The following is a 13,879-nucleotide window of genomic DNA, read 5'->3' on the forward strand; positions in this document are numbered from 1 at the left end:
ATATATATATATATATATATATATATATATTTTGAAATAAAATGTTGAAATATGTTGTGAACTTGTGTGAAGTCACTTGTTTGTTTTTTGGAGACAAAACCTAAAAGGTTTTCTTTAGTTTGACTTTGTATGAAGTAATTCCAGGAGTTTTGTGGGCACTTGTCTCACACCACACGACCACAAATGATGAGGAATTAAATGTTCTCAAATATTTATTACTACAGGTACACCTTCGCGAACATTTGCTTAGTTGATCATCTTAGTTGTATTTCTGCTAAACACACCATTTTTGCTTTCTTTTTTGCTCCATGTGAAACTCAAATGTTAGACTAAGGTGCGTGTAGATATGCAAAACCACTAAACCACTGACAGAATAGAAAGTGATCTTAAAAAAAATCAAACCTGCTCTTGGTTTTATATTTGTAGGTGTAGGCCGCAAAATGACTTATCTATGATGTGTGTGAACCAAAGTGACACAGACAGGAACAAAATAAAGATCAGTGTTGACTCGTGAACCTTGAGGAGTGAGATTGTTGTGGCAGGAAGAAGGAGGCTCATCGATCACAGTGAAAACCTCCCCTTTCCTTCCTAGTGACTTGCTGCTGTGTCACTCGTACCGTAAACAGGCTGTGTCGGTGCTGGGAAGAGACGTCCGGGGTTCTCAGTGCACAGGTGTTACATGAAGAAGGCCCCTTCTGTAAAACCACAACATGGGGTACGGTGAGAAACTCTGAACTGTCAGTAAACACAGTCACAGTTTGAGTCACTGACACTCATGCCGCGCTACAAGTGATAACCTTTATTTAGCGCTTTTAAGACAATAACAAGCGTTTCAAGATCAAAAGATGCAGATGAGTAAAACTAAAATGTATCTATCGTGGAAATCATTAAGTACATACGTCACACTTTACATGACATTTTTCTTTTGCCAAGTAGGAAGCAAGCTCAAGTAATTCACATGGCTTTGTCACCATCAGGACTGTTTTCAGCTGTTAAAATTTGTAGGTATAGTCCATCCAATTTTTTGAGCAAGTACACTAACAAAAACAACTTGTTTGTGCTGATAAAATGTATTTCAAAATGTGTTTTCCTAAAGTGCAGCTGACACAGAAAGAGCCCTAAAGGTGGTTTTGTGTCATTACCTGGTCTTGACACCCTGACTCGAAGGGGATTCCTGTGTCTTCACCTAGTTTACCGTTTCAGTTTCTCACTTGCATTTCAGAATGAATCTGTTTCATCAAACCGCCACAGAGCAAACCTGGGACCAGGTGTAGCAGTGTAGGAAAAATCTGGGGTTTATCCAGAACACGGGTTTTACCACAAACTAACCATCCAGGCAGTTATTAGAGCCAGAAAATTTACATTTCACCAAGCCTGAGTAGATTTTGAGGTCGGATGAGCAAATGGAAACCACCACAACTGAGTGAGATACGCAAATAATGTGAATCAAGCAAATCAAGCTCTACGAGACCTGCAGATTTGTAAACTCCATCCCGTCCAGGTGCTGCTCCACTATCTGATCTGAGCTGGAACAAGTTCCTGCCCAGAGTAACCCTGCACCACATAAGAGGGTTAGAAAATGGAAGAGTTGGGGCAGCTGTAATTGAGGTTTCTGGTTCCTCCTGCTCATGTGTCCAAGTGTCCTTGAGCAAGACGCTGAACTGTGTGTGTAGTCTGTAATGTAATGTAACAGATGTACAGATGTCACCAACAAACACATCACAAGTTATATTTACTATGGAGACATATTCACTGTAAAACAACTAGAAACAGCTACAAAGAGATGTGAAACAGCTACAAAGAGACACAAAGCATCCACAAAGTGATGCAAATGAATCAAAAACAAACACATAAAAACTACAAACAGACACAAAATGACTTCAAGGAGTCATGTGATGAGCACAGAGTTACAGATCAACTAGAAAGAGATGCAAAACTACCAAAAAGAAATATGAAACAACTACAAAGAGACACAAACTGGCCACAAATTACTGTCTTCCAGTGGGATCATAATCCGTCCACAACTGCAACTTTATTCCTCTAAAAATAATTACAGTGTTTTCTCAGTAACATCAACACATTGAGCTGTTTTGGTTGATTATCACACACACACATATATATATATATATACACATATATATATATATAAAAGTACTTTCTGTTTTAATTTTGACTTTAAAAAAAAAAGACTCTCGGGCGAAGTGGGATATCCCAGAATACCCTGCCGAAACCTTTCCCAGCACCTACTGAAATTTATGAAAGTGGAAGCTCCAACTTCAACAACAACAAAAAAAAAATCCATACACACAACTGTAAATAAACTTTAAAAAAAAAAAAAAAAAAGGTGTGAAAGGTGTGAAAAGTGTCACCAGGAAAATGTCATGTATTCTACAATGTATATTTCTTTGGGCTTCAGAGGTCACGTGTCCTCAGTAGATGATCCTGCATTCATCTCTAAGTGGGGGGGGGGGGTCTTACAGTTACATGTATGTGTAAAAATGGAAAATAACATACAGTAATTTAGGTTTTCTATAAGAAAGAACAAATGAGTGGACATGGGTTGTGTCCCCTGCACAGTGTCGTTTACTGGAGGAGGATCGGCGGCGTATTTTCCCCTCTCCTCCTTCCCTGAAACAAGTCCGCTCTGAGTCAACACCTTTGAGAAGAGCAGATTGTGTAAGACGATAAGCCTGCGTGATGTGTGATTTTCCCTCAGCCCGCAGCCCAGAGGTTCTTTTTTCTTTTTTTTTTTGTTGGTTTTGCATATTTTTCTTGTTGGACAGTTTCATCTCGATATTGGTGACTTTTTTTTTTTTTTTTTTTTTTTAAACGTTTTCCGGATTTTAAGCGCGTGCGGTTTTACCCACCCAGGAAGTTAATAGACGCTCAGCACACAGATGAATTCTCACACGGCGTCAAACGGCACACTGTAAAAAAAAAAGAAGAGAAAGGAAAGAAAAAAAGAAGATAGTGTATCTCCAACTTATTCCTTTATTTTGAAAGAGCTCCAATGATAAAGATACAGCAGGATTATAAAGACCTATTTAATCATGTTTATTTCCTGACATAAAACTTGAATTTTTTTTCTATTGGTTCATGTATTTAATTTTAGTCATTTACCTTTATTTTTTTACAAGATTTTGTTTCTTAATTAATTTTTATTTTATGGTGATTTTGTATATATTATTTATTCATTCGTTATTATGAATATTTATCAAGCTGGGCGAGTTTCCCTTTAAGATAAAAAAAAAAAAAAAGTAATAAAGAAGTAAACTGATCAACTGGATCAAATCTGATCCTGAATGATAAGGCTCGAGACTCATTTTTTACAGTGTAGATAGAGATTTTTCTCTTAGTCATCGATTCGTACCATAAACATTTTGTCTTTTACCGCTCGTGGTGTTGATCAACTGGTTGTACTTTCCTTTCCTTCGTTATGGTCTGTGACTGCAGCGGCGCCACCACGAAGAGGGAATCCCGACAGCTGATTGGACAGCGCTGGTTTTACCACGTCACACGGTATCTTCAGTATAACTATACATGCAGAGCGAGTCCTGCTTCACTGCCTCTCAGCTTTATAGAGGGATCTGTACACCTCAGAATCACACTATGGTGAGTTTTTATTATTATTATCATTATGATCATTATTATTATAATAATTATTATTAGATTTCTAGATCCCCAGGTTTGCGCTTCATTATTACGGGGTGTCACATGACTGTGTGGAGATGAGATAATTCACATCCTCTGTGGGTTTGAGTCAGCTGCCGCCCTGTGCCTTTGCAGCACATGCTGAGCTCCTCGCAATATTGATTCAGCATCTCCAAAAATGTAGCTTAAAGAAGATCAGACTGTGGTGGAAACAGAAGTGCAATATTTTTACTTCAGTAAACGCACCAATGCAAAACATGCATTTATAATTTTAGTACAAGTTGTGGAAATGCAAAAGTATTGAGTTTCAAAAGTAAACACATATAAAGAGTGAGCAAATACATTAATAAACACTCTTATCTGTTTACAGCTACATTATAGTGTGTTATAAACCATTTCTTTAATGCTTATAAATGCTAAATAGGGGGACATAAAAACAAAGTGTTACATTTTAATGTATTAAATATTAAAACATAGTGAAAACTGTATCATTAAAGGTCCCAGATGCGACGATGAGACATTTAAAAATGCAACTGACTAATCGATTAGCTGACTTATGTTTCAGCATTAGTTAAAATAACTTTTAAGTTTGGTTATGTTTTAAAATGTATACATGTGTATAATGTGATTCTGTTGTCTCAGAGGTTTACGTGTCTTCTTCTTCTCTGTGTTTTAAGTCCCTGCGTGACAACACAATGGACAGACCACAGGCCAGCGAACCTGTTGCCACTGACAACAAACCAACTCACAGATTGTATCCTTCACTGCCAAATATAGACAGGTGAGAAACGGCGCATCATCTCCGTCAGACATTTGATGATTTTGTTATTAATAAAACGCAAAATAATTGCAGATTTATTAAAGCTGCTGTAAGCGCTAATGCAAATGATGTGTTTCCAGGTATGATATTTGCCTGCTGGGAAACTCCACTGGTGAAAAGCCTCGCACGGCTGAGGAGTCTCATCCTGACCGAGTGCTGGGAGACACACAGGTAATGTTCACAGATGCAACCCTGGGAGATATGTCTGGGCGAGCGTTATGTATTCTCACCCCGTCACCGTTTGATTCCATGACCACATGGAAATGACATTCTTTGTGTTACTGGAAACAGTCAAAAGCAAAACTTCCAAAAATGTGTAAAAGGAAGTCCGTGGATATAGTCAGGTTGCATAATTGCCCATCTAATGCTTGCACTGTTTGCCAAATTTGAATACTTCCTCTTATTTCTCTCAGTCGGAAGTGTGTGCCGCCAACAGTGACGTCAGAATGAAAGCACAGATACTTATCTTGGAGGACCAGAGGCACGAAGTGAGTAGATTTCAGAACTGAGATTTATATTCATCCCAAAACACAACATGTACTTTTACCACTTATGTGATTCATGTTCTTTTCTGTCTTACTCAGCTTCTTTCTATTAATGAGAAATGGGCAAAAGAGTACCGAACCATGGTGCAGTACTACAAAGAGAAAGTAAGAAAGGGACAAATTCAAAGTCCTACTCACTGTTCATTCAGCTCTTATCAGTTTGTTTTATTATTTTACTTGTTGCTTCTTCTGGCTGTGTTGCATCACATGTCCTTTTCTTTACCTAAACACCCAGGTCCGGGATTTAAAAGCATTACTGCACTTTGAACAGGGGGCGTGTGAGGAAGAAGAAACGCACATCACATTGTATAAAAAACAAACACTCAGGACACTCAAAGGAGAGGACAGCAAATGGGTAAATGCACCAAACATGTTTTTTTTTTTTTAAAGGCATGTGTGATTAGATTAACTGTGTGAAATGGAGTTTTAATAATTTGATCCCTGTGGGAAAAATGTTCACAGAGTGGCGACGCTGATGTACGATCGGAGCTACTGAAAGTAGAAAAGGAAGCGCAAGAGCTGCGAGCGCAGAACAGCACCCTGACCCGCAAAGGGCAGCACCAGAACGAGGAGATCAAACGACTGAACAAGGTGAGATGAGCTGCTGCCAACTGAGCGTCGTGAGTGTTTGCACCCTTCGACAACAGTGGCGTTACAGTTGCTTTAATGTGTTTGTGCAGGCCCTGAAGGATGTTCTTCTGACCACGCAGCCTCTCGGGGTGAGCAGTGAAACACTACAGGATCTGTGGAAACATCAGGTTAGCTTTGCATAATATAAATATGTATCTTTACTGTATATGTGCTTTTTTTAGGCTGGACCGCAACAGCGGGGCCAGCCCTGTAATCTGGAATGTCCCTGACAGATTGACTGACTGACTGACTGACTGACTGACTGAGTGATCATAGTTTCACCACTGGTCAGTGAATGCCTCGTCAGTTTCTGGTGCGAACAAACTCAGTTGGGGGAGGGGGGGTATTCACAGCCTGTGGTCTTGCCAACTTAGCGCATCGTCGCTAGATTTAGAGACTTTTTTTTAAAAACAGAAGCAGAGGAGCGCTTCCAATACACTGAGCCTCACCTCCATTACAGCAAATGACCTACTTTCACTACACGTATCATTATTACTAATTGAGGCAGAGGATTAACTAAACATAAGACACACCGAGCAGAGAGAGCAGGAGAGAGGGAGGGAGAGAGAGGAGTCATTGCTAACTGCTACAGAAACTAGCAGATCTGAAAAACATGTAAACAACAGAAACACCTGCAACCAGAAATGAGACAATACGCTTACTGCAGCACAGCAATAAAAGTCCTGTTAAGACATAAAGGGTTTCTGTCCACGGAAACGCTAGAGGGCTTTTAATTTGAAATGTTGAGTTTGTATGATCACGTAAGGTAGTAACTTTAACACGAATGACCGCTATGGCCGATTCTACAGATCAAACAGAGGGAGTTAGACATAAAGACCTGCCCCTGATTTAAGTCTGTAAATGAGGTAAATAAAGACTGAACCATGAGAGACAAAATAAGAAAGACATTCTGTCTCTTCTAACTTTTGCTCCGAGTGATCATTTTATAAGTAGATACAGCTGAAATCACAGCTCAGTCTTAGTCTTTAATAGATGTGTTTGGTGATTTTATCAGACGATGTCGCAGTTATAAAATCCGGGTTTGACCAAAGGCGATTCAGACATGTACTAGGTTTTGACCTCGTCATGTTATTTAAATGAATAGTTCAACATTTTGGGAAATGTTTGCCCAGAGTTAGATGAGAAGATCGATACCGCTTTCATATCAGTATATAAAATATGAAACTGTAAGCTGAGTGGTATCGATCTTCTCATCTGACTGAAGGGTATTTCCCAAAACGTCCAACCACCGTATTCATTTCGTGCACTTTCCCAAAATGCCGATCTGTATCCTTACATCATGTTTCTTTGTTGTCAAATTTAAAGGCTGAGATCTACAAGGAAGACTTTTTGACGGAGCGGAAGGACAGGGAGAAGCTTAAAGACAAGTATTTGGAGCTAGAGAATCGGTTCAGGAAAGCTCGCAGTGAGCTGCATGTCCTTAAATCACAGGTATGTCACACTATTTGGAATTCATGTTCTTCTATTCTGGCATGTTTGCTAGTATAAATGACGATTTATAGACATTACTATATTTTCTCTGTTTTTACAGGTGACTCGGACTCAGCCTCCACAACCCGCGCTCGAATGTGTCTGCACGGCTCATCCACACTGGGAGGTCCACCCAGTTAAACAGCACCGCATGCAGACACAGAGGCGATACACTCTTGATAACAAACTGTGAAATGTGTGTGTGTGTTATAATATTTCGCTGCACTTTATGGAAGTCTCTCTTCGAGTACGACGGCCGGATGAGAGCTCATCGTTCGCAGGGTGAGACTACAAAAGAACATCTGCGACTGTCTGCTGCACGCTCGTCTTCAGGTAGTTTTCATCATGACCGGAACGAGCCAGTCTGGGCCCGTTTGGTGACCTGCAGCGGGGACAGAAAGAAACCTCGTGAATCTCTGCATGCACATTTCCCAAGAGGACAAAAAGCAGCAAAGACTGACATAAAATACTCTACCTAGTGTTTACCAAGTTTGTTCTGTGCACCATGCACCAGTGTACTCACTTCCTGCTCCTGTGACACAGGTCCTGAGCGAGATATCAGTTATTGCACAACCCAGATAAAATTGACGTGGATCATATTTATCAAAGGTGCAAAAAAGTGTTTTGTTGCAGGTATTCCTTCAGTTTTAGCTCATCTGCACCTGAGGCATGTCAGAGGGGAAGTCAGGGGGAAAGTATACAGGAACTTTTATTTTGACAGTATATTTATGAATGTGTATTTTTCCTGTTTTCTTGTTTATTTATCATGAATATAAACACTTGAATGGCACATGTGTTGAGTCTTTTGTACGGTTGAGTGAGTACAGAGTAAAACAGGAAAATGGCTGAGCTGTCACTCACACAGGAGGGAAAAAAACATGTTCGTTACTGCTAATGGAAGCTCAAAGCTAATCACAAGTAGATAACAGCATGTGAACTAATAAGCACAATTAACTTATATTATTATTATTATTATTATTATTAGGTTTTCAGTTGGATTCTCTGCTGTGAATTGTACTCTACTAAAAGAGGGAAACCGGGAATAAAATCAGCAATAGAAACAGAAACAAGCTGTAAAAAACAAAAACATAAAAGAAGCTGATTCTGATTATCACTATCAGTACATGTTGAGCTGTAGCCAGTGGGTTGCTGGTGTGCAGGGCTTCCACTCCTCTCATGGCGACTGGACAAAGGACCTACAAAGAAACATGTGCACAAGTCTTTATTCAATATCCTGGTTTAAACAGCTTCATCAGATCAGTATTTACAATCTACATTCTTTTCCCCTTCGTACTCACCATCATACTGACACTGATGTGCTGATTGTGAGTTTGGATCTCCATTAAAGGGACTGACTGGAGACGGATATGATCTGATCCGGGAGGCCTCAGCTGCCAGGTGCATGTTCATCTCCAGTTCTTATTAAAAACAGGAAGGGATGGTAGAAATGTAAGACCTCTAGTGACCTCTACTGGTGACCACGAGGAAGTGCAATAACTGACAGTTCTTAGGTTTGTGCTCCATAACTAACATTAAATAAAAAGGTCTATAGACGAAAGGAGAGAACACATTACACACATTATACATTTTATTCACTTATTTCATGTTGTAGATTGTATTTTATCTTTTCTATTATTATCAGTGTTTGTTTTTGTTTGCTACAACGTTTTTACATTTATTTGATTGTATCTTGCTGTTGATCTTTCTCACTTGATTGGTCTTTTTCTTGTGAACTTTGACCTGCAGTAACCTGTGTGAATAAATAAATAAAGTTTGATTGATTGATCGACAGCTCCACATCAGAACTTTCAACCGGCTCGTCTCTATATGATATATAAATAAAGTTCTGTTACTATAATTAATAAAACCTGCTCAGTGTATTCAGGGGTTAATCCGAACGTGTTTGCTTATCCAGGGACGGATTATTCTTCCTGTTTTTCATTGATCAGTTACGGTTACAATCGTCACACGGTGCAGCTGATCAATACCACCATAGTTTTCCACTGACAGCTATTTAGCTGGATCACTGTGTGTGTGTGTCCTGATGTCTCCAGCAGGTATAACGTTTATACCATGTGCACCGCCTTCAGTTTAGCGTGTCCAGCTGAGGCTCGGGGGGGAATGTTATTAGTCAGAGCCAAAGAGAAACTGATGTTTATAATAAATTAAACAACTGAAAAAAAAAAAAATTCCAGGCTTGGAACGCAGCCTCTCTCAACAGTACGTATTATTGATAACCTACTTCTGAATATTTTTTAATCATCCCCCAAACAATTTGCCAAACTGACTCACAGGCACAACAACACCAGAGATGCAAAAACTGCAGCTTTAAGAAAAGTGTTTTTGCACCAAACGTGATACAACATCAATCCTTTTGACTCCAGCACTGATACTCATAACAGGACTTTGTATTGGTGATGTTGTAACTAAGCATCCTTTGCCAAACCAACGGCTGGAACAAGTTCAGTCCATTTTTAAATGGGTATCCAACGCTGCAGCTGATTCTCACCAAAAGGAAAAAAGACCCGTCTCCGACTAGCGCCAGTGTATACTCACATTTTAGGCATTTTTGCAGCAAACCGCAGAAGGCCCCTGTGGTGGCTGAGCAAACGAGATGCCTAAATACTCTTCCACCTGCCGCTCTGCACCCTTCCACCCCTGTCCTCACACAATGCCAGTTTTTAGAGTCACTACAGGTCAACTACTCTCTGAGACGAAGAGGCGCAGAGTGTTTTCAGCACCACTTTCAAAATCCTAAACGTATCTATTAGCAGATCCGTGTGGAGATATTCTAGTTTGAGTCATGTACCTGCCTGCTTGAGCACAGAAACACTACAGGAGAAGGTTTCCCACAGCAGCTGCTTCAGAGTCACATTCACCAGTATCTGTATTGTTATACAGAAACAGGAAGTGCAACTGCAGCAGTGCTGACTCAGAAACAATCTTCAACCTCTTTCCCAAACATCTGCACGTTTCACCGCCAAAGAACAAACTACATACCTACTGTTTATGGAGAACAGGTTGATTTAAGCAAATAGCAGGAAAGCAGGAAGTACTTTTTCCCTCTCTGTGCACACTGCCCTCTGAACCGAGTCCTTAAAGGGGAACACAACCTTTTAGAAATCCATATATGGTATTTCTAGATATTCTCAGTTGCCTTTCTTGTGCAAACCTAAATCCTTTAAGACGGTAATGAGGGGTTGAGTAAAACACTCGCAGTTGTGGAAGCGGATTTTAGAAGAATTTTATTGGCACAGTTATAGCAGCAATGTGTTCTTGTTTATTTTCAACAATGGTCCCATAACAGTTTGTTTTCTATTCGTTTTGGCTATCAGTAACCTTTACTTAAGAGAAATACTATGGACAAAATCTAAAACACGACGCTTTGAGCTCAGTTGAAGTGATTGTCAGTACAATTGCATAAAGTGCATATGCACACAACGTAAAGAAAGTGAAACTGAGTATATTCTAAATCACCAGATCTGCTGTGTTTGCTGCTCTGTAGCTACATTCTTAGTGGTTTAGTCTGAAGATACTTGCTGTTTATAAATAGATGCAGTAATGTATGGTTATGATTATGATTCAGGGCCTTAAGGTGATGATGAACTTTAAAATAAAATATATTACAATGCTTTAAAATGGTAACACAACTGTACCCAGTGCTCAGTGTTGTAGCATGTTGTTACGTTGCAAATTGTGATGTTGGCAAAAAACAAAAAAGAAAGAAAAGAAGTAATATATTGAAATACTGTACTTCTCTGCCTTTTTACAGATAAATACGTTAAATACATTCTACTGAAGTATTTTCAAAGGACAGCATTAACAGTCACAAAGCGGATTTAAAAGAGACAAATTCTGGCCAGTATTGCACACCAGTTTTCAGCCGCCAAAACTCTGCCAACACCATAGCAGGAATATTAGAACATCCACTTGTCAGAGGACCAGTTCCAAGGACGCCGCGCCTCAGTAGAAAGCGGGGTTCGTATGCTCGATGACACAGCGCCGGCAGTGGCGTCTGACAAACCGCAGAGCCTCTGGCGACACCTCGCAGTCCTGCACGTTGAGAAGCTGCAGCTCGCAGCAGTTGGCCGCCAGAGCTTTGAGTCCTCTGCCCGTTACGCTCTCGCAGGCTCTGAGACTCACTCGCCTCAGGCCTTGGCAGTACATAGCCAGCTGCTCCAGCCCGCTGTCGGACACCAGCGGGCATTTACCCACATCCAGAGACTTGAGTTTGGGGCAGCTCCTGGCCAAGTGGCTCAGGCCGTGGTCTGTCAGCCCCTCACAGCCCCTCGCGTTCAAGTAGCGCAGTCTCGGGCAGTAGCGAGCCACGTAGCGCATGCCCACGTCTGTGATGCGGGTGCAGTGGGCTACGCTCAGGTAGCGCAGGCAGCCCTCCAGTCGGGCGACTTCCCGCAGGCCGAAGTCGCCTACCAAGCGGCAGTCACTGAGACTAAGCTCCCTTATTGAGGGGCAGTGGAGAGCCAGGTGGCGCAAGGCTTCGTCTGTCAGTCTGGTGCAGCGGCGCAAATACAGATGCGTCAGGCGGGGGCAGTGGGAGGCGATAGTTCGCAAGCCCTCGTCCTCGAGGGAAAAGCAGTCGGTCATGTCTAGGTAGTGAATGGAAATCTGCTGGCCGTGCAGAGTGGACAGCTGGAGTGAGGCCTCCTGGGTAAGGCTGATACAGGTCACCTTGGAGCAGCCTGGAGGAGGAGGAAGGAAAGGTCGTCAGCTCAAGATGATTTAGAAACGAAAGGATAAGTTTACAAATGTTCAAGTCTGTCTTTAAACAGCAAACCAGGTGTCCATACGAACACTGGCCTTATGTGTGCCTCTAATGTCCGCACTCCTTGCTCTCCAGATGTTTAGCTGAAGCTAAGTTGAGGCTTTAGCACTGTTTGCCAAAGTTACAGCCTTTTTCAGTATCTGTCCAACTCAGGAAGGAAACACTGGTTGTGTTAATTTCTTACTAAAAAAGACTGTAAACCACTCGATTTGTGTAATTCAGACTTATAGATAGATAGATAGATAGATAGATACATAGATAAAAGCCTGATATTAGCTTCAGATAAACTTTAGAAAAGCTAAACTGTGGATTTTGTCCCCTGATACTTTCAACAGAAGGATGTTGAGGAGGCTGATTTAAGTCGCCGTCGGCCACTAGAGGGCGCCAGAGTAAAACCTGCTGTGTCTGGCTACGTGCTTGAAGCATGAAAACATTTTGAGAGCAAGCAACTCCAAGAAAACCAAAACCTGTGGTCGTTCATCAGGATAAAAATCAAAGGCTGATGTCCTTCTTAGTTACAAAACAGATTTGATTTCATTATTTTTGGCCTCTCAAATAAAAACCGCAACTTTTTCAAAAGACCTATTTTTGCAACAAAGGGCTTACTTCCTGGTGCTAATGGTGCAGGCATCGCTCTGCCACCGGAGCCCTGTCCAAGTCAATGTTATTTGTGTCACTTCCTTAATGAAAGCAGCAGACCAGCCCTCTTACTCATGTTGAGGTAAGTTCTGCTTTCAGCTAAAGACAGTCTTTCTTCTCCCACATGGGAGCTTAAGGTTGGCAGAGCTTCTCCCCGCTCCTCTAATGATTTTACCAGCTTTAGAAGAAATGAGACTGGGGAGGGCTGAGAGGAGGGATTCTTTGAGGTAAATCCACACGTGCGTGATGTAAGGTAGCGGCCACTCCTCAATAAGACTGCATAAACCTGCCTTTAGCCGCCAATGAAAGACGGATCTTACAGAATATGACATGTAAGAAATGCTTCCTTTTTTTTTTTACCTGAGAGGTTCAGGTGTTCCAGGTTGGGGCAGCGGGACACCACCTCAAACACAGCCTCATTAGAGATGTTATAACAGCCAGCGACCTCCAGGCGACGGAGCTCCGGGCAGCACTGAGCCACCACGTGCAGCCCCCGGTCGGTGAGCCTCTTGCAGCCGTTCACCACCACCGTCTCCAGGGTCAGACACACGTTGGGGGTGTCCTGGCACAGCCGGTGGGTCAGGACCCTGATGGCGCGGTCAGCGTGGAGCAGCTCCCCCGTCAGCCGGACGGTGCCCCACAGCCTCGGATCCCACGCCAGGTTGTACCAGCGGCGGCACACGCGGGCGCAGCGGCACAGCTGATTGGTGGGGAGGTGGGAGAAGATCTGCAGAAGGGTGTGGTCGGGGAGGAGGTCGATGGGGGCGTGGTGGTGGGTTTTTGACTGGCGGGAGCGAGTGTGAGTGCCGGGCTGGGGGTGGACCACGGCGACCGTCTCGGCGGGGGCAGAGGAGGACGACGAGGAGTTGGTCTCATGGCCGTTGCTGGAGAGGGCGGGCGAGGAGAGAGAGGAGGACTTGGACGGGAGAATCAGACCGGGGCTGGGGGTGCTCAGAGTCCTGGTGCTGGAGTCTAAACCTGAAGAGAAGGAGGGGGAGAAAGAGAGAAAGAGAAAAGAGAGAGAGACAAAGAGAGTTAAAGCCTGAAGTCAGTAATAAAAACTTTGTTTGAAATGACAGTGATTCCCACTTTTCTTCTGTGCTGTGACCCATTAAACCTGACGGACGTCTGCTCGTCCTGTCACATGTTGCACACGACAGATTTTCACAAACAGACTTCGTGTTTTCAAAAACCTGAAGCTTCGGAGTCTAATCTAATCCTGGTTTGTCGAGTGTGAGGCCCAGAAGCTTTCTGAGCTACAGGCCCGGTCCACTGTGATCTCTAAGCAGTGTTGAGACTTTTACTGCGATCTCTACGACT

The 13,879-nt window shown here is 42.3% G+C and overlaps 2 protein-coding genes and 1 long non-coding RNA gene across 5 annotated transcripts in view; 1 reads left to right on the forward strand and 2 right to left on the reverse strand.

Annotated features, from left to right (window-relative positions):
- Window positions 1–3,296: 3,296 nt before the first annotated feature.
- LOC111673636 (TNFAIP3-interacting protein 3-like) lies at window positions 3,297–7,927 on the forward strand. Its single transcript, XM_023431467.2, has 10 exons — window positions 3,297–3,612; window positions 4,329–4,432; window positions 4,552–4,642; window positions 4,885–4,959; window positions 5,056–5,121; window positions 5,252–5,371; window positions 5,479–5,607; window positions 5,697–5,774; window positions 6,973–7,098; window positions 7,199–7,927. Exons 1-10 carry the CDS (start codon window positions 3,541–3,543, stop codon window positions 7,328–7,330), a joined length of 993 nt encoding a protein of 330 aa, XP_023287235.1. The 5' UTR covers window positions 3,297–3,540; the 3' UTR covers window positions 7,331–7,927.
- Window positions 5,161–10,230, reverse strand: LOC111673637 (uncharacterized). Of its 3 annotated transcripts, none has more exons than XR_002762113.2 (3): window positions 10,138–10,230; window positions 8,436–8,555; window positions 5,161–8,333 (listed from the first exon to the last, which is right to left on the reverse strand). It is a non-coding gene; the product is annotated as an uncharacterized LOC111673637 (long non-coding RNA). The 3 variants fall into 3 exon arrangements; XR_015436175.1 differs by having other exon boundaries at window positions 10,142–10,219; XR_015436174.1 differs by lacking the exon at window positions 10,138–10,230 and adding an exon at window positions 9,694–10,100.
- Window positions 10,231–10,356: 126 nt separating this feature from the next.
- LOC111673625 (F-box/LRR-repeat protein 7) overlaps window positions 10,357–13,879 on the reverse strand; it is a 21,578-nt gene continuing 18,055 nt past the window's right edge. Inside the window, exons 3-4 of the mRNA XM_023431454.2 lie at window positions 12,920–13,537; window positions 10,357–11,837 (exon numbers count right to left, since the gene is read on the reverse strand). Of these exons, the coding sequence (XP_023287222.1) occupies window positions 11,101–11,837; window positions 12,920–13,537 (1,355 nt within the window). The 3' untranslated portion in view covers window positions 10,357–11,100. The remainder of the gene's footprint in view (window positions 11,838–12,919; window positions 13,538–13,879) is intronic.

The sequence above is a fragment of the Seriola lalandi genome, unplaced genomic scaffold (assembly GCF_002814215.2).
Source record: "Seriola lalandi dorsalis isolate HSWRI2012SDOR001 ecotype SW California unplaced genomic scaffold, Sedor1 jcf7180002054923, whole genome shotgun sequence".
Taxonomy (NCBI): domain Eukaryota; kingdom Metazoa; phylum Chordata; class Actinopteri; order Carangiformes; family Carangidae; genus Seriola; species Seriola lalandi.